Genomic DNA, 18,508 nt, shown 5'->3' with positions numbered 1-18,508 from the left:
CCATTTTCTCTAACTTTTGAGATCCAATGCATATCTTACACCAGCAGCGGTCAGAGCAGCATGTTTGATCTTTCACCACCTTTATTTGGCTTCAAGAAAGGGATCTGGAGCAGTGGATGACCCTGCTTTACTTCTGAGATCCAGAGAAGCCTGCTCTTTCAGCCCAACTACCCCCCTGCTCCAGACGAAATAGCTGCCAGAAGCTCACTCCCATATCCATTGGTTAAGTTGATATATATATATTTAATACTGCAAATGGACTGCAAAAATATGAAACATTCCTTTCATGTTACTGAAAAGGACTAAGAACCTATCTGTATGTTTGATAGAGGGATCAAAAGGAAAAAAAATATAAATGTATCATTAAACAGAGAGACCTTTGGATTCCTTATTAAAAATTCTGATCTACTCAGGTTACCTGAAACTCCTGTACGGAGAAGCCAGAAATATTCCCGATTAGTGTCTTTTGGTAACATGGGCACAAAAATTGATCACAGCAATCTCGGAAAAGCAGATGACTCATTCCCATGGTTACGGCGTTCATGTTTTTCCAGATATTGCTAGAGCTACTTAGGCCTGTAGAAGATAGATAATTTCTTTATTGAGGGACTTCTGATTTGAAGCTAGATATGGTTGCCTTGTTTCCAGCCAAACTGGAGAAAAAGATTTAGATTTTATCATTATTATTATGCTCGTCAGCATTGATGTTAACTAAACCTCAAAAAAAGAAGTCTAGGTTATTAAGAGCTATTACATCTATATAACTAAGTTCTTCTCTTTTTTTAAGTTCTTCTAATTGGCAAAGATACTTTCTGTCCTTAAATCTACCAGTAACTTATTTTGATATTGTGGCTTGTGGTCTAGACATCACAATCACTTGGTAGCAAGAGAGTAGTTAAAGGTTCTTTCAGGACTTCCAATTCTAACATCACACTCTTATACCTTACTAAAGTGCCTTTCCTGTTGTGACTGGCTTCAAAGTGACTTTTTTTTTTTTTAAGAAATAAAAATTCTTTCACCTGCTTGAATTGTAAAAACAGATACTTTCCACATCAAGACGTTTAACTCATCAATAATACAAACTGCCGTACAAAGATTCTCAAATTTTAATGCAACTAGTTTAGAGTAGTCCCAATGATAGTAGGTTTTCTGGGAAGTTTAGAAATTAGAACATTAAACAACGGAAAAAAATGTCATTTTGAGTGTACTCAGTAAACATCTAAGATTCTAAGCAGACATTAAAACGTACACTTTCCCTGCATGGCCTGAGAGGGATGCTGCTGGACCAGTCTGCAAGAGAAAGATTGTAAGTGTCTCACTGAAACACAGTTGCAACATCCAAGAGGTTCAAATTAGAGGTCCATTCCTGCCATCTTTTACTAAGACAAGACTCCCACTGGTTCAATTGGGAACTGTAATCAACTACAGTTGAGACAGCAGGATCAAGTACTGATTTCCTCACTTCCTTTTGCTGTCCTCATTACTTTCTCGAATTGTTGTTACCCTTTTGATCCACCTTTACAAAAATGGTATTCCTGATAAATGTCATCCTGCCCTCACCTCAGTGAGGTGTGAACTTTAAAGCCTAATTGGAAGGAAAATACTCACATGCATAGGCAGTATTGCTCTCTCTCTTTGGAAACTAAAGAGAAATCTTTATCAATGCAATTTTAGTGTATATTCAGAGTCAACAAACCGCATAGTGAAGTTCCCATAATAGCAACACAATTGCACACGCTATATTAATGTATGCATTTAATAGTCCAACTAGTCTTTAAAATTATGTGCAACTTGGGCAAGTTAGTTACCTAGTGAAAGCTAACTTCTATATTCCCTGACTTTATGCTTAAGTGTGATTTTAATATGCAGGGTAGGAGATTTTGAAATTGATCTCTCACAGCTGTACTGCTTGGCCTTAAATATATTTAAGTTTTACCACTCCCATCCACTTGAGTAATTTATTTTGCTACCCTGTGGCCATTAGGCAAGAAGTAAAAACCCCGTCCAAGTCACAACTGAACAGACTTTATAACCAGTTATTGGCATAGTTAGCTCTAAACATGAGCTGCATCTGCACAACACATGGTTAAAAATGTTTAGTTGCCTTGTTATTGGATTTTACCTCTGTCAGAAAGCTAGGCTGGCACATGATTGCCTTCCTGTACTCAGTTCAGCATGCGTTTAGGTTTTCTAAAGCACGGACAAGACTCCCAAATGTGCCAGTTTGGCCAGTCACCCTTCCTTTCAGCTCCATGTATAGTAGGACACTTCAAAGTGCATCACCAGTCCTCCTACAACTGGCACTGCTCTCTGGCACTTTATCTCCTGTTGAGGCAGATTTTCCCAAAGTGCACCAATACAAACCCAGATAGGCAGACTGGTAGGTGCAGGTGCACTAACTCAGTTTCAACAATAAAGCTGCTGTATAAAAACAAGCTGAATCATGTTACTTGTAACTGGTCAGATGACCATGCCTCCAACTGGTTAAGGTATCAGTTGGAAATTGTACTGAGATTAGATGATGGGTTCTCCTAGCCTTCTCAGTAGGTTTTATCCCTCTGCATTTTATACCATGGATGATGTCATTAATTTTGTACCTTTATGGCACTGAGCACAAGTTATCATTTTGGGGGCTGATATATGTTGGGATTCTTGGGGACGGGGTAGGGGGAGAGGAAGTAGCGTAAAAGTAAAGTGTAGTTCTACTCTGAGTATGGACTTGTGGGGTAGCATTTCTCTCATCTACAGTAGGTATCTTCCCCAGTTTACAAGAAGGAACAGTATAACTGCAAACCTTGCAAACTCAGCCGCAGAGCCCAAAGTCAAGGTTTGCTTTTTGACCAACTTCAACAAAAAAATTAGGGTTTGTGATCGCACTGTTAATAACAGAATACCATTTATTTAAATATTTTGGATGTTTTCTACATTTTCAAACATATTGATTTCAATTACAACACAGAATAAAGTGTACAATTCTCATTTTTTTATTACAAGTATTTGCACCTGTAAAAAACCAGAAGAAATAGTATTTTTCAATACACCTAATACAAGTACTGTAGTGCAATCTCTATCATGAAAGTTGAACTTACAAATGTAGAATTATGTACAAAAAAAACTTCATTCAAAAATAAAACAATGTAAAATGTTAGAACCTGCAAGTCCACTCAGTCCTACTTTGTGTTCAGCCAGTCGCTCAGACAAATAAGTTTGTTTACATTTGCAGGAGATAATGCTGCCTGCTTTTTGTTTACAATGTCACCTGAAAGCGAGGACAGGCATTCTGATGGCACTGTTGTAGCCGGCGTCGCAATACATTTACATGCCAGATGTGCTAAAGATTCACATGTCCCTTCATGCTTTAACCACCATTACAAGGGACATGCGTGCATGCTGATGACTGGTTCTGCTCAACAACAATCCAAAGCAGTGCAGACCAACGCTTGCTCATTTTCATCATCTGAGTTAGATGCCACTAGCAGAAGGTTTATTTTCTTCTTTGGTGGTTCAGGTTCTATAGTTTCCGCATCGGAGCGTTGCTCTTTTAAGACTTCTGAAAGCATGCTCCATGCCTCGTCCCTCTCAGATTTTGGAATGCACTTCAGATCCTTAAACCTTGGGTTGAGTGCAGTAGCTATCTTTAGCAATCTCACATTGGTACCTTCTTTGTGTCTTGTCAAATCTGCAGTGAAAGTGTTCTTAAAATGAACAACATGTGCGCGACCCTCACCGAGACTGCTATAACATGAAATATATGGCAGAATGCAGGTAGAACAGATCAGGGGACATACACTTCTCCCCCAAGGAGTTCAGTCACAAATTTAATTAATAATTTTTTTTTTTAACGAGCATAATCATCATGGAAGCATGTCCTCTGGAATGGTGGCTGAAGCATGAAGACTGTTTAGCATATCTGGCACATAAATACCTTGCAATGCTGGCTACAAAAGTGCCATGCAAATGCCTGTTCTTACTTTCTGGTGACATTGTAAATAAGAAGAGGGCAGCATTATCTCTTGTAAATGTATACAAACTTGTTTGTCTTAGTGATTGGCTGAACAAGAAGTAGGACTGTGTGGATTTATAGGCTCTGAAATTTTACATTGTTTTGTTTTTCTTTCATGACAAAGATTGAAAAAGAGGTGAATTGAAAAATACTATTTCTTTTGTTTATCATTTTTACAGTGCAAATATTTATAATAAAAATACACACTGGTATTCTGTGTTGTAATTAAAATCAAATGTATATGAAAATGTAGAAAAACATACAAAATATTTAAACAATAGAACAACAATTGAAATTAACAGTGTGATTAAAACTGCGATTAATTGAGATGAATTTTTTTTTAATCGAGATGAATTTTTTTGAGTTAATCACGTGAGTTAACTGCGATTAATCGTCAACCCTAAAAAAATATTTTGCGATCTGTTCAAGAGCATCTGGCAGTCTGGATTTGTCCTGCAGTCCACCTATTGACTATCCATGCTGTAGTGCATTCATGAGGCTACACTTTAGTCATGGGTATTTTTAGTAAAAACTGGACAGGTCACGGGCAATAAACAAAAAGTCATGGCCTGTGACCTGTCCATGACTTTACTATAAATACCCATTACTAAGTCTCTGCTCCTGAGCTCCGCTGCTCTGGGGAGCCCATTTGAGCGGTGGGGGCACACTGCCCATGGTGGCCCCCTGCTCTGAAACCCCCAGGGACCACTCTCCCGATGGCCCCCAGGGCCAGCCGTACCAGCTGCTGTTGCTCAGGCAGCCCCCAGGACCAGCCACACTGGCCACCCCCAGGACCACTGCTGCTTGGGTGGTTCCCAGGACGGCCCCCAGGGGCCGCTCCTCCAGCGGACAGTACAGACGGCCCCCGGGGGACCGCTGCTGGGGCGCTTCCCACGACTAGGCACACCAACTGCTGCTGGGGCACTCCCCGGGGCCAGCTGCTTGGGCAGCCCTGGGGTCAGCTGTACCATCCGCTGCAGTTGCGGAAGTCACAGAATCCATGACTTCCGCGACAGAATCGCAGCCTTATGCATTAAAGGCTAGAGTGCACATGGAAAAAGCTATTTAATTAGAACAGGCCACCTAATCGGACATCCCACTGAAGTAAATTCTACTATGAACGCTGAAGTGCTAACAAAGAATGCTCAAAAATCTGGAAAGTATTTTCCAAAGCTGATGTTTCGAGGAATAAAATATACACAGTACATATATCATCTAGATTCCAAGAGGCTAGTTTTATGAAGCTACGACATATAGCTACTAGAAGCAAGAGTCATTGACAAAAAAATCAATCTTTGAGTGTGAATATAAATATTCACTGGCATTTCTACCTAAGTGCCTAACAAATGCTACTAATTAACATACAGGGTAGCTCTCTTTTACATTAAATATGTATATAAGTGCATCTATCTATAATCTACTGAAAATGTGCAAATTCATATATTCCAAGACCAGAAGGGCCCATTATGATCTAGTGTGACCTCCTGTATAACACAGGCCATAGAACTTCTCCAAAATAATTCCTAGAGCAGATATTTTAGAAGAACATCCAATCTTGATTTAAAAGTTGCCAATGATGGAGAATCCACCATGACCCTTGAGAAGTTTCCCAGGCATCTGACTGTTGGGTCTTGTCCACATGCTCAGGGACTAACTGACTGCCATATTTGGGGTTGGAAAGGAATTTTCATTTGGGTCATATCGGCAGAGACCCTGGGGGGATTCACCTTCCTCTGCAGCATGGGGCATGGGTCACTTGCAGGTTTAAACTAGTGTAAATGGTAGAGTCTCTGTAACTTGAAGTTTTTAAATCATGATTTGAGGACTTCAGTAACTCAGCCAGGTCACAGGTCTATTACAGGAGTGGGTGGGCGAGGTTCTGTGGCCTGCAATGTGCAAGAGGCCATATTAGATAATCCTGGTGGTCCCTTCTTGCCTCAAAGTCTACAAGTCTATGTTTTTCCGACAATCAGTTACCCTCAATGTTACAAATTTACACCTTATTTCCAGTCTGAATTTGTCTAGCTTCAATCTCCAGCCATTGGATCACATTTACCTTTCTCTGCTAGACTGAAGAGCCCCTTACCAAGTATTTGTTCCCCATGCAGGTACTTCTAGGCTGTAATCAAGTCACCCACTTAACCTTCTCTTCGTCAAACTAAACAGATTGAGCTCCTTGAGTCTCTCACTATAAGGCAGGTTTTCGAATCTTTTAATCATTCTGGTGGTTCTTCTCTGAACTTTCTCTAATTTATCAACATCCTTCTTGAATTGTGAATAGCAGAACTGGACGTAGTATTCCAGCAGCAGTCAAACCAGTGCCAAATATAGAGGTATAGTAACCTCTTTACTCCTATTCAAGATTCCCATTTATGCATCCCAGGATCACATTAGCCCATTTGGCCACAGAATGTCATCAGGAGCTTGTGTTCAGCTGATTATCCACCTCCACCCCCAAATCTTTTTCAGAGTGTTTACTCCCCAGGATAGAGTCCCCTATCCTTTAAGTATGAGGTACATGCTTTGCTCCTGGATTAAAACATTTGCATTTATATGGATTAAAACAGTTTTCTTAAACTCATTTTACTAAGCGATCTAGAGCTCGCTGTAGCAGCAGCCTGTCCTCTTCATTATTTACCACTCGCCCAATTTTTGGATCATCTGTAAACTTTATCAGTGACTATTTTGGTTTTCTCGCAGGTCATTGATAAATGTCAAATAGTGTAAGGATTGCTTCTTGAAATACACCTGCTCAATGATTCCCTATTTGCATTTTGAAACCTATCAAGTAGCTAGTTTTTAATCCATTTAACGTGTGCCACGTTAATTTTCTACGCTTCTAGTTTTCAAAGCCTCCATGTGAAAACTGCCTGCAAACTCTGAAGGGTGAGAAACACTGCCACAAGCATTCATTTACAATCAGATACTACAACTGCCAGTTTCAATGAACTGTTTAGAATATAAGTGCTAGGTCTATTAAGAGCCACTTGAAAAGACACAGACATTTGGCTTTTCAAGTAGCATGCCAGTGTATAGCATGTCACATGATGGTTTATGAATAAGAATGTAAGAATGGGCATATTCGTTCAGACCAATGGTCCATCTAGCCCAGTATCCTGCCTTCCAACAGTGGACAGTGTCAGATCCTTCAAAGAGAAAGAACAGGGCAATTATCGAATGATCCATCCCCTGTTGACTAGTTCAGCCTGGCAGTCAGATGTTTAGGGACACTCATAGGACTACATCCTTGACCATCTTGGCTAACAGCTAGTGATGGACCTATCCTCCATGAATTTATTTAATTATCTGGTTGAACCCAGTTATAATTTTGGCCTTCAGAACATCCTCTGGCAATGAGTTCCACAAGTTGACTGTGCATTGTGTGGAGTAGTAACAGGGTTCCTAAGTGCTACATAATACAAATAAAAAAAAAAAACCACAATACGTTCCGATATCTTATTACATTTATTCATTAGCAACTAAACATCCACTTCATTGTCTAATTGCTTTGTTGTTTAATGGCTATATTTCACTGCTCTTACCAGATTTTAAACCAGAAATTTTGAAGATGGCACTTGGCTTCTCATTGGTGACAAACCCCAGGAGTTGCCATACTGCCATCCCACTCTGGTCAGGAAAGCAGAAGTAGACAGATCCTCCCATGCCCTCTGGAAATGGGATAGTTCCCAGCATAAAGACCACCACATGGTTGATGTTTTCATAGTCAGGCAAGTCAAATACAAACTTATCCTGGGCCACCTGTTGTGCCACTGCTTGCACCTAGAATATAAAACCACGTTTTAGTTTAGAAATCTTAATTTTGACAACCTGTGAGCCCTCTTTTCAGAAATCCATCTAGTGTTTGAAGAAGGGGAAGTGAGGTACATGCCAGTTTTAGTTTATAAACAGAGAGTGGCAAACACAACCACATGGGAACTGTGTAATAAGCTGCTAACAAGGAATCACAGTCCTTGTTCTAGCTACACAGGCTTTATATCACATCTAGGGCTGTAGTATCAGAGTACCTTAGCTCCCTATATGGATAGTGGTACAATATGGTGCAGAAGAAGCCACCAAGTCTATAAAGTAGTGGCTGTCGACCACATGGCTAGCAGAACCCTAATCACGGAAACCACTTTAAGCAAGAAATAAGATATGATTTTATACATTTAGTTCAGGGATGGCTAAATGTTGAGGACACAGAGCCACCCTTGTCTTTATTACAGAGTCCTTGTACATGACACATCAGTGCATGCATCTTGATATAGGTAGCTCCTACTTAGAACAAGTCACAAAACAAAATGCTTGGACCTATCTATCGCCTCCCATATGCCCAAAAATCTGTATTACCAAACATGGTTGCAGTCTGCTGCAACTTGAGGCAATCTTCTGGCAAGGTGAGGTTACCCACCCATTAGCCAATAAAATGTGGGTGCCACCCTGTATGAGGGGAAGGAGGGCACACTGGGATGGGGTCTGCACAGAACTTGAACATCTGGAGAGGGAGGAAGACACAATGACATATGTCATGTATGCAGGAGCTGCTCCCAAAAAGCAACAATGAGAAAGAAAAATCAGAGGCACCCCAGCTTGGAACCTGCCCTCCACAGTATGGCCCTCCCCAAACTTCCTCACAACCAATGCTATCACCAGGCACAGCCCACACCCCAAGAGACACACCCCCTCCCTACGCTGAGCCCCACACACTCCTCAAGATCCTCCCGCAGACACACACACACACACACACACTCCATAGGCTAAACCCCCCCACTCCTCCAGCTCCTCCCCCAGAGACACCCTCCACAGGCTGAGTCCCCAGGCACTAACCCTCCCTTCCCCGCCCCCGGCCACAGCTCCTCCCGAGCTCGCTCCCCTGAACCCCACTGGCTGGAGCCTCCTCCCTCGGGGGTCCTCTAGGCCAGGCTACCCCCGAAGGGTACGAGGCCCCCGACACAGCCTCCCCGGCCGGCGGCCGGCCCCCGAAGGCCCCTCCCCCACACTAGTCTCTCCAGAGGCTCCACCCAGCCCGCCAAGGCCCCGCCCCTCCGGAAGCGCCGCCTGCCAAGCCCCGGGGAACCGCTCACCAGCCTACCCGCCACCAAACAGCCGAACATGGCGGCAGCCGCGGAGCCCGACAGCCGCAGAAGCTTCGCGAAACGGCCGACCACTCCGCAGCCTACATAATGCCTGGTCCCCCCGGAAACAGCCCCTGCCTGTGACCCCTAGTGACGGAACTACTTCCGGGCAAGGGGCGGGGCTTCGTCTACGCTCCTCATGAGGCCTACATACCCCAGTATGCACCGCGCTACGGGAGATGCATCCCGGGACCTGTCGTCCCAGGCTGCGCCGCGGGTGGAAAGGGAAGTGCATGCTGGGACATGTAGTCTGTCACCGAACACCGCCTCTCCCAGAGGGATGGAGCAATGCATGCTGGGATGTTTATTGTCAGGCTGGGCCCTACTGGGTTATAAAGTAGAGCGTGCTAAGGACTCTGACTGTATGGGGGTGGCCCTATCTCTCTCAGAGGTGGTGGTGCCTGCTGCATTCTGGACCTGTATCGAGCTGCCAAGAAGGTCCTTCAGGGAAGATTTTAGGTAGCCCAGATAAAAGCTTGTGCTCAAATAAATTGATTAGTCTGTAAGGTGCCGCAAGTACTCCTTTTCTTTTTGCAAATGCAGACTAACACGGCTGCTACTCTGAAACCATATCAAAGGGTTTCTCTGCAGTGGTTGACTGGTATCCTGACATACAAGATACCTCATTGCCTGTGCTGGGCTGTGATCATGTTGGTAGGTTGCAAGGACACAAGTTCGCATTGCATCTGTTCATCAGGGTGAAACAACCGGTGCTGGGGGCCTTGTATGGCCCTTAACGTGTTTCAGAAGCCATTCAGTTTGCACAGGCTTTGCTGGCAGGAGCCACATGGCATAACAAGAACAACCATAGAAAATAAGAGGAACATAGTTTACAGTTTTGTTCAAATACACGTACAAACTAGAGCACGTGAAGCACAGTTCTCCAGCAGTTTATCTTCATCTAGCAATTCCTTCAACATGCTCTCTCCTGGCACCTAAAACTAGTATTTGTGAAGGCGCAAGGAGCAGCTATGAATAAGCCATAACATGACTTGCCTGTCATGTGACTTTGCTTATTTTCTCCACTTGAGAATGTGGGCTAAGTGTCTCTCAAGTGGGGCTGGACCCATCATCCCTTAAAGAGCCAATGACCTTATAACAGGTAGTATCCCCATTTTACAGAATTATAAATAAGACTAGAAGGGTTCACAGTAATGCTCTAAACTGACCTCCTGTATAATACAGGCCCCAGGACTTCCCTGAATTAATTCCCGTTTGAACTAAAACATCTTTTAAAAGGTTTCAGAGTAGCAGCTGTGTTAGTCTCAAAGGTGCCACAAGTCCTCCTTTTCTTTTTATCTTTTAGAAAAACATCCTCTCTTGATTTAAAAATTGCCAGAGATGGAGAATCCACCATGACTCTTCATAAATTGTTCCAATGGTTAATTACTCTCACAGTTAAAAACTTGCAATTCCAGAATTTCTCTAGCTTCAACTTCCAGCTATTTAATTGTGTTCTACATTTGTCTGCTGGATTGAACAGCCCATTATCAATTTTTTTTTTGCTCACTATGGTAATTATAGACAAGTCAAATCATCCCATAACCTTCACTTTGTTATCCTAAAAGAGGAGCAGAAGCAGAGATATTAAGATCAAAATTGTCCACTAGTTTAGGGTGCCCATTACGAAATGCCTGGGACCTGATTTTTCAGAGTACCATCCTACCAGGCTCTATCCCATCTGTTCTACTCCTTTCCCTCCCCACGGTCCAGCTCTTGTTCCTTCTGCATGAACTAGGCAGCTTCTTCCTCTCTAGTGCTTGGATGCCAAAAAGGGAGGCAGGGGGAGGGGTGTCATTGACAGCACGGAAGACAGGTTCCCTGCTCTTAGTTGGTGCCCAGCCCCACCCCAGCCTGGACCACTAATTATAGGGAAAGTTCATCTTCACCCCTGTAACTCTTGGCTGGAATACGTTCAGTGGGGATAGCATATGTGTACTCTGGGCAGCACTAGCAGCTGCAAGTGGTGACTGGACAGAATCTTTGGAGATTATAGCTAAGGCCCTATCAAATTTACAACCATGAAAAACATGTCACGGACCAACCCTGAAATCTGGTCTTTTGTATACTTTTACCTTATACTGTACTCTTTTATACTGTAAGGTAAAAGTATATACAAGTACACAGCATTTCTCAAACTAGGGGTCCCAACCCAAAAGGGGGTCTCAAGCCTATTGTAAAGGAGTCACGGTCTTGCCGCCCTTAATTCTGTGCTGCCTTCAGAGCTGGGTGGCCAGAGAGCAGCAGCTAGTGGCCAGATGCCCAGATCTGAATGCAGTGCCGCTGCCAGCAGCGGCACAAAAGAAAGTGTGGCATAGTATGGTGTTGCTGCTGGGGTAATACTGCTGTCAAGGTTCCTTCCCCACTCTGAACGCTAGGGTACAGATGTGGGGACCTGCATGAAAAACCTCCTAAGCTTATCTTTACCAGCTTAGGTCAAAAAGTTCCCCAAGGTACAAAATATTCCACCCTTTGTCCTTGGATTGGCCGCTACCACCACCAAACAAATACTGGTTACTGGGGAAGAGCTGTTTGGAAACGTCTTTCCCCCCAAATACTTCCCAAAACCTTGCACCCCACTTCCTGGACAAGGTTTGGTAAAAAGCCTCACCAATTTGCCTAGGTGACTACAGACCCAGACCCTTGGATCTTAAGAACAATGAACAATCCTCCCAACACTTGCACCCCCCCCTTTCCTGGGAAATGTTGGATAAAAAGCCTCACCAATTTGCATAGGTGACCACAGACCCAAACCCTTGGATCTGAGAACAATGAAAAAACATTCAGTTTTCTTACAAGAAGACTTTTAATAGAAATAGGAGTAAATAGAAGTAAAGAAATCCCCTCTATAAAATCAGGATAGTAGATACCTTACAGGGTAATTAGATTCAAAACATAGAGAATCCCTCTAGGCAAAAACTTAAGTTACAAAAAAGACACACAGACAGAAATAGCTATTCTATTCAGCACAATTCTTTTCTCAGCCATTTAAAGAAATCATAATCTAACACGTACCTAGCTAGATTACTTACTAAAAGTTCTAAGACTCCATTCCTGGTCTATCCCCGGCAAAGGCAGCATATAGACAAGACAGAGGCCCTTTGTTTCTCTCCCTCCTCCCAGCTTTTGAAAGTATCTTGTCTCCTCATTGGTCATTTTGGTCAGGTGCCAGCGAGGTTACCTTTAGCTTCTTAACCCTTTACAGGTGAGAAGAGTTTTCCTCTGGCCAGGAGGGATTTTAAAGGGGTTTACACTTCCCTTTATATTTATGACAACTGCCTTCAGAGCTGGGTGGCTGGAGAGCAGCAGCTGCTGGCTGGGAATTCAGCTCTGAAGGCTGTAGTGCTCCTGGTGGCAGCGCTGCCTTCAGAGCTCAGCACCCATCAAGCAGCCACCGTGCTCCAGCTACCTAGTTCTGAAGGCAGCACAGAACTAATGGTGGCAATACTATGACGCCCCTCACACACACACACAGTTTAGCAACCCCCTTTTGGGTTAGGACCCCCTGTTTGAGAAATGCTGACTTAAGGGCTTTAATGTTTCTATTTTGCCATTTTTCAATATTCATGGTTTATTACAACTCTGAAATTTTAGATTTAAATATCTGAAATAATGAAATTCAAGATTTTTAAAATGCTATGATCATGAAATTTACAAAAATGGACTATGAATTTGGTAGGGCCCTAATTATAGCTAGTGAAATCTAAGAAGCTTCTAGCGAGCAAGTATGAACTGAGATTTTTCAAAGGCTTGCAAATTGGGGCAGATTGGGGGGGAAGGGGCAAGAGGCGGCATTTCCCTGACACACATTTCAAGTTCCTGCTCCAAAGCACGGGGGGCTAGAGCTGTTCAGAGTAAAGGTCACTAGAATTTCACATGTACAAAATGTACATTCCTGGAAGTGGCTAAACAGTTTGGCTGAAATTGAAAAAAAATTAGCCTGGGGAAGCTTGGAAAATTTCATCCTAAACATTGTAAGTTCAAGCAACTGAAAAGTCTTATAATAGGCTACCTTAATTGTAGGTGCTTCTACTAACCATACTTCAGAGCTGCCTGCCCTGGACCTCTGAGCTGTAGTGCCCCCCCCACACACACACACAGAGCTCCCAGCCCCCGCAGGCAGTGGGGAGCCTGCCAGTGCGGAGCTCCAAGCTGCCAGAGCTGAACCACAGCAGGGGCCTATGTAGGTCCAAGATGCCATGGGTGGTCCCCAGAGCTCCCCATCGTTGCGGGCGGCAGGTTGCCACCAGAGCTCCCAGCTGCAATGGCAGCAGTGCCAAGCAATGGCGGGGGGATGCCAGAGCTCCAAGCTCGCAGCCACACATCCTGGAGTTCCGAGCCTGCACGGGCAGCTCCCAGCTGCTGGGAGCGGCAGCAGCGGTGGATGCTGGGACCCCCCACACACACTCCCCATTTTGTCAGGGTTAGTTTTAGTAAAAGTCAGACAGGTCACAGGCCATAAACAAAAATTCACAGAAGCCCATGGCCTGTCTTTTACTAAAAATTACCATGACAAAATCTTAGCCTTACTTGTAATATATTGTAAACTAGTACTAAGTTTCTGTTCTTGCATTGCTTTGGTGTTGATTAATCTACACCACTCAAAACTCAATGACAGGCACAATGATTTTCTGACAGAGAAACTTAGGGCTAGGGGCATAATGAATGCCAACACAAAGCATGTAAATGATGGGACGTTTGCAAATTTATAACAACACTGAAGCTAATCAATGTTCTACATCCATTAAAATAAACTGGAATTGATAAAGTAGAGATTACATTCCACCCTCCCCTTTTTACATAGAACTCTCATTTCAAGGAGGAGCTCTCCATAAAGGTGGATGACGTACTATGAGCTTGTTCCTGTAATAAGGAGAAACACGATAGGCACTTTCAAATATTCCACAGGAAGCCAATGGAATAGTATTATGCCGAGTAAACAAGGAGACAGAGTGTGGCCAACCTATAAGTGCGTGCACGAAGTGTGGGTGCAGTGGAGCAAGGCTACAAGAACTTCCACAACTTACAGCCACTTTGAATGGGGCACATTTGTAAAACTTGCAGCCTCCTGAAACAACTTCCTCCTTGGCCCACAAAGCATGCTATGAGGGGCAGAGAAAGGTAAGGAGGAAGAGGGGCCATGACCCTACCTATCCTGCTTCCAGCAAACCCAGAGACAAGAAAAGAGGGAATTATGCACTTTGGCAAAGAGATGAACACAGAATTAAAGGTGGCTTGCAAAGGGTAGGGAAAGGCCGAGGACAACACACGTTTATGCCCTTTTTGATTCTTTATAATATATATAAAAGCAGCCTGAAAGGAGAATTTTGAAAGCTCTGTGCTTTATAACCTTAGGTACAAGAGGAAGGTGCGTGTGTGTGGGGGGAGGTTGTTTATTGCTGGCAAACTCATTGGGAGGAGGAGCTCTCAGTATACAGTAGTGGTCTAACCTTTCATAGAGAGCTCTTCTCTCAAGTACTTGTTAAGTTTGCTATAGGTCTTAGGAAGTTTGACTAAAAATCTCTTCCCCATTAATTGTTTAATCCTCTTTGATGGTTCCTACAATTCCACCAGTTCTCCAATCCTCCAGAGTCCCCCAGAAAATACAAAAGGGGAAAAAGCAAAATTTAAAAAAAAAAAAAAAAATACCCACAAACCTTCAACATTCAAGCCTTTATAGATGAAAGGAGCACAAAAGGAAAAACAAAACAAAAAAAACACAGATGCTCCTTTGACAATCTCATTTAAACTTCTTTTAAGGCATGGGTTTCTCAGTCTTTTATGTTCTGGAAGTAGGAAGACCGAGGGCATGCAAATGAATCTTTCTTCCCCTTTTATTCCAGAACTGCTTTTACTAGCCAACATTCTAGGGCTCCCACCACCTTTGTAGCAAATTTCTCTCCTCTGAATTTGGTATCCATCTACTATTCACAGTCTGCATGCTCTTTGGGGTAGGAACGGGTGTCTTCCTAAATTTTAGGAGCGCTCCCAGTACATTGTGGGATATTTACAACCAAATCCCAGCCACAAATCTTGTCAAGTCTTCAGACAGTTTACAACACCCACTCCTTCCTCTTTGAATTGCGCATCCATTTCATAGACTCATAGAATATCAGGGTCTGAAGGGACCTCAGGAGGTCATCTAGTCCAACCCCCTGCTCAAAGCAGGACCAATCCCCAACTAAATCATCCCAGCCAGGGCTTTGTCAAGCCTGACCTTAAAAACTTCTAAGGAAGGAGATTCCACCACCTCCCTAGGTAACGCATTCTAGTGTTTCACCACCCTCCTAGTGAAAAAGTTTTCCCTAATATCCAACCTAAACCTCCCCCACTGCAACTTGAGACCATTACTCCTCATTCTGTCATCTGCTACCACTGAAAACAGTCTAGATCCATCCTCTTTGGAACCCCCTTTCAGGTAGTTGAAAGCACCTATCAAATCCCCCCTCATTCTTCTCTTCCGCAGACAAACAATCCCAGTTCCCTCAGCCTCTCCTCATAAGTCATGTGTTCCAGTCCCCTAATCATTTTTGCTGCCTTCCACTGGACTCTTTCCAATTTTTCCACATCCTTCTTGTAGTGTGGGGCCCAAAACTGGACACAGTACTCCAGATGAGGCCTCACCAATGTCGAATAGAGGGGAATGATCACGTCTCTCAAACTGCTGGCAATGCCCCTACTTATACATCCCAAAATGCCACTGGCCTTCTTGGCAACAACGGCACACTGGTGACTCATATCCAGCTTCTCGTCTATTGTAACCCCTAAGTCCTTTTCTGCAGAACTGCTGCCTAGCCACTTGGTCCCTAGTCTGTAGCAGTGCATGGGATTCTTCAGTCCTAAGTGCAGGACTCTGCACTTGTCCTTGTTGAACCTCATCAGATTTCTTTTGGCCCAATCCTCTAATTTGACTAGGGCCCTCTGTATCCTATCCCTATCTTCCAGCGTATCTACTTCTCCTCCCAGTTTAGTGTCATCTGCAAACTTCCTGAGGGTGCAATCCACGCCATCCTCCAGATCATTAATGAAGATATTGAACAAAATCAGCCCGAGGATTGACCCTTGGGGCACTCTGCTTGATACCGGCTGCCAACTAGACATGGAGTCATTGATCACTACCCGTTGAGCCCGACAATCTAACCAGCTTTCTATCCACCTTATAGTCCATTCATCCAGCCCATATTTCTTTAACTTGCTGGCAAGAATACTGTGGGAGACCATGTCAAAAGCGTTGCTAAAGTCAAGGAACAACACATCCACTGCTTTCCCCTCATCCACAGAGCCAGTTATCTCGTCATAGAAGGCAATTAGATTAGTCAGACATGACTTGCCCTTGGTGAATCCATGCTGACTGTTCCTGATCACTTTCCTCTCCTCTAAGTGCTTCAGAATTGATTCCTTGAGGACCTGCTCCATGCTTTTTCCAGGGACTGAGGTGAGGCTGACTGGCTGTAGTTTCCAGGATCCTCCTCCTTCCCTTTTTTAAAGATGGGCACTACATTCCTCCCGTCTGAGCTCCTATGTCACCCGCCCAGTTCTTCCATGCAAGCAGCTAGGGCTGCCACCAGAAAGAAAACAGAAATAGCTGAAGTGGCCAGTTCTATCATGTCCCATTTCCGTCTTAGCTTTGAGAGTTTCCTAAATGCCTGAAGAACCTAGAAGGAAAGAGGAGACTTGGGGGGTCCAAAGGCATTAAGCTGTAAAGCATCTGCAAAAGTTCAGTGATTAAGCTCCAAATGTGAATGCCTTTATAACTGGGGATTTGCCTGAGTGTGCAGCCAAGGGTTGCACTGCAGTGGCTAGTAAGGTTGGGGATAGGGCCACCCTTGCTGTTTCAGGGTTTTTGCCAAGAGTTTCCTGGCTTGTGCCATCGTTCTGTGACTTTTCACAGCATTAACCATAACAAATCTCACCGTGACAGTAATACGTATAAAGCAGAGAAGATGAAGAATTATTTCCTCAGATCTGGCTAATCCCTTTGAGCTCACTTTGAGCTGAAACGCATGGTGCAAGAGGGATAAACCGACTAGTTTGCTGGGCATGTCAAAAATAAAAAGCAGCAAAATACAGTACTAAACAGTGAGATGGTCTAAAACAGGGGTTCTCAAACTTCATTGCACTGTGACCCCCTTCTGACAACAAAAATTACGTGAGCCCAGGAGGGGAGATGGAAGCCTGAGCCCATCGAAACAGGGGGACCAAAGCCCGAGCTCCACCACCCCAGGTGGGTGAGCCAGCCAAAGCTGAAGCCCCAGGCGTTCAGCCCTGGCTGGGGGCCCTGTAACCTGAGCCCAGCCACCCAGGACTGAAGATCTTGGGCTTCAGCACTGGATGGTGGGGCTTGGACTTTGGCCCCGGACCCCAGCAAGTCTAACACCAGCCCTGGCAATCTAATTAAAATGGGGTCCCAACCCACATTTTGAGAACCGCTGGTCTAGAATCCAGGCAACTTCAGGAGAGATGCTCAGGCACACTTACATGGGAAGTACAGTTTCTCCAATTCCAGTGATGTTTTATGTCCAAACAAGCAGTATTTTTTTAAAACTCGGCATCTCACATACTGAACACTTATGAGCTGCCTTTCAGCTTTAGATCTATTCTTCTTGGGAGCCTGCCTTCTAATATCTGCATCGCTAAGCAAATTCTAACATGAGTGCTGGTCGTATTACTCACTAACTGGACAGGTGATCCTGTGAAAGTGAAACATTTACAATCTCCCAGAATTGGTTAAGAAATAGCTGAAGTGGCTTTTTCTGACAGAAAAGCCAGATGCCTCAAATTGGTGCTGTGGAGGACAAACTTTGAGCTAGCTCTACAGACCAAAAAAAAAAAAAAAGTGCGCCAGATACATTATTAGGGTTGGTGTATTTGTTTCTGTATTACCATAGTACATTCTTCCTGGGTTGTGCGTGTTTAGAATCAAAAGAGGACAAGAGAAAAGAATGGAGATAAATTGGTTCTGGACAGCAAATTCTGATTATATATATTTAAAATAGTCAGATGACTATTTTGCATTGTCTTAGGTCACTTGCGTACTACTGGATTTGGAACTATACAGTGACAAAAACACCACACAAATGTCGTTAGCAGGAATATCTTGTTCAAGTTTCTCTCCTCATTCTTGGTTAACTGTATACATTTTAAGTTCTAATAAAAATATTAAAAACAGTAACAAGAGTCATTGTATAGTTTATTTGCTCTTACAACTAAACCTTTGACGAGACACCATAGAAGACCCAAAATTTAGGTTGTATTTAGGAAAAGGAATGTTTTATAAAACCTAAATACCCTTTTTTAAAAAGAGTCAGTAACAATGGCTAGGATTAAAGTATTCCCCCACACCAGTCAAAATCTGAACATTACAGCACTG

General features: G+C 43.6%; 1 protein-coding gene across 2 annotated transcripts in view; it reads right to left on the bottom strand.

Moving 5' to 3' along the window:
* HIKESHI (heat shock protein nuclear import factor hikeshi) overlaps positions 1-9,229 on the bottom strand; it is a 29,003-nt gene extending 19,774 nt beyond the window's left edge. Inside the window, exons 1-2 of one of the 2 annotated variants that reach the window (XM_074956245.1) lie at positions 9,088-9,229; positions 7,546-7,783 (exon numbers count right to left, since the gene is read on the bottom strand). In XM_074956245.1, the coding sequence (XP_074812346.1) occupies positions 7,546-7,783; positions 9,088-9,117 (268 nt within the window). In that variant the 5' untranslated portion in view covers positions 9,118-9,229. The remainder of the gene's footprint in view (positions 1-7,545; positions 7,784-9,087) is intronic. The other variant, XM_074956251.1, reaches the window with a different exon arrangement.
* Between the last annotated feature and the right edge of the window lie 9,279 nt (positions 9,230-18,508).

This window comes from Natator depressus, chromosome 1 (genome assembly GCF_965152275.1).
Source record: "Natator depressus isolate rNatDep1 chromosome 1, rNatDep2.hap1, whole genome shotgun sequence".
NCBI lineage: Eukaryota > Metazoa > Chordata > Testudines > Cheloniidae > Natator > Natator depressus.
This window is presented reverse-complemented; position numbering and strand designations above follow the sequence as displayed.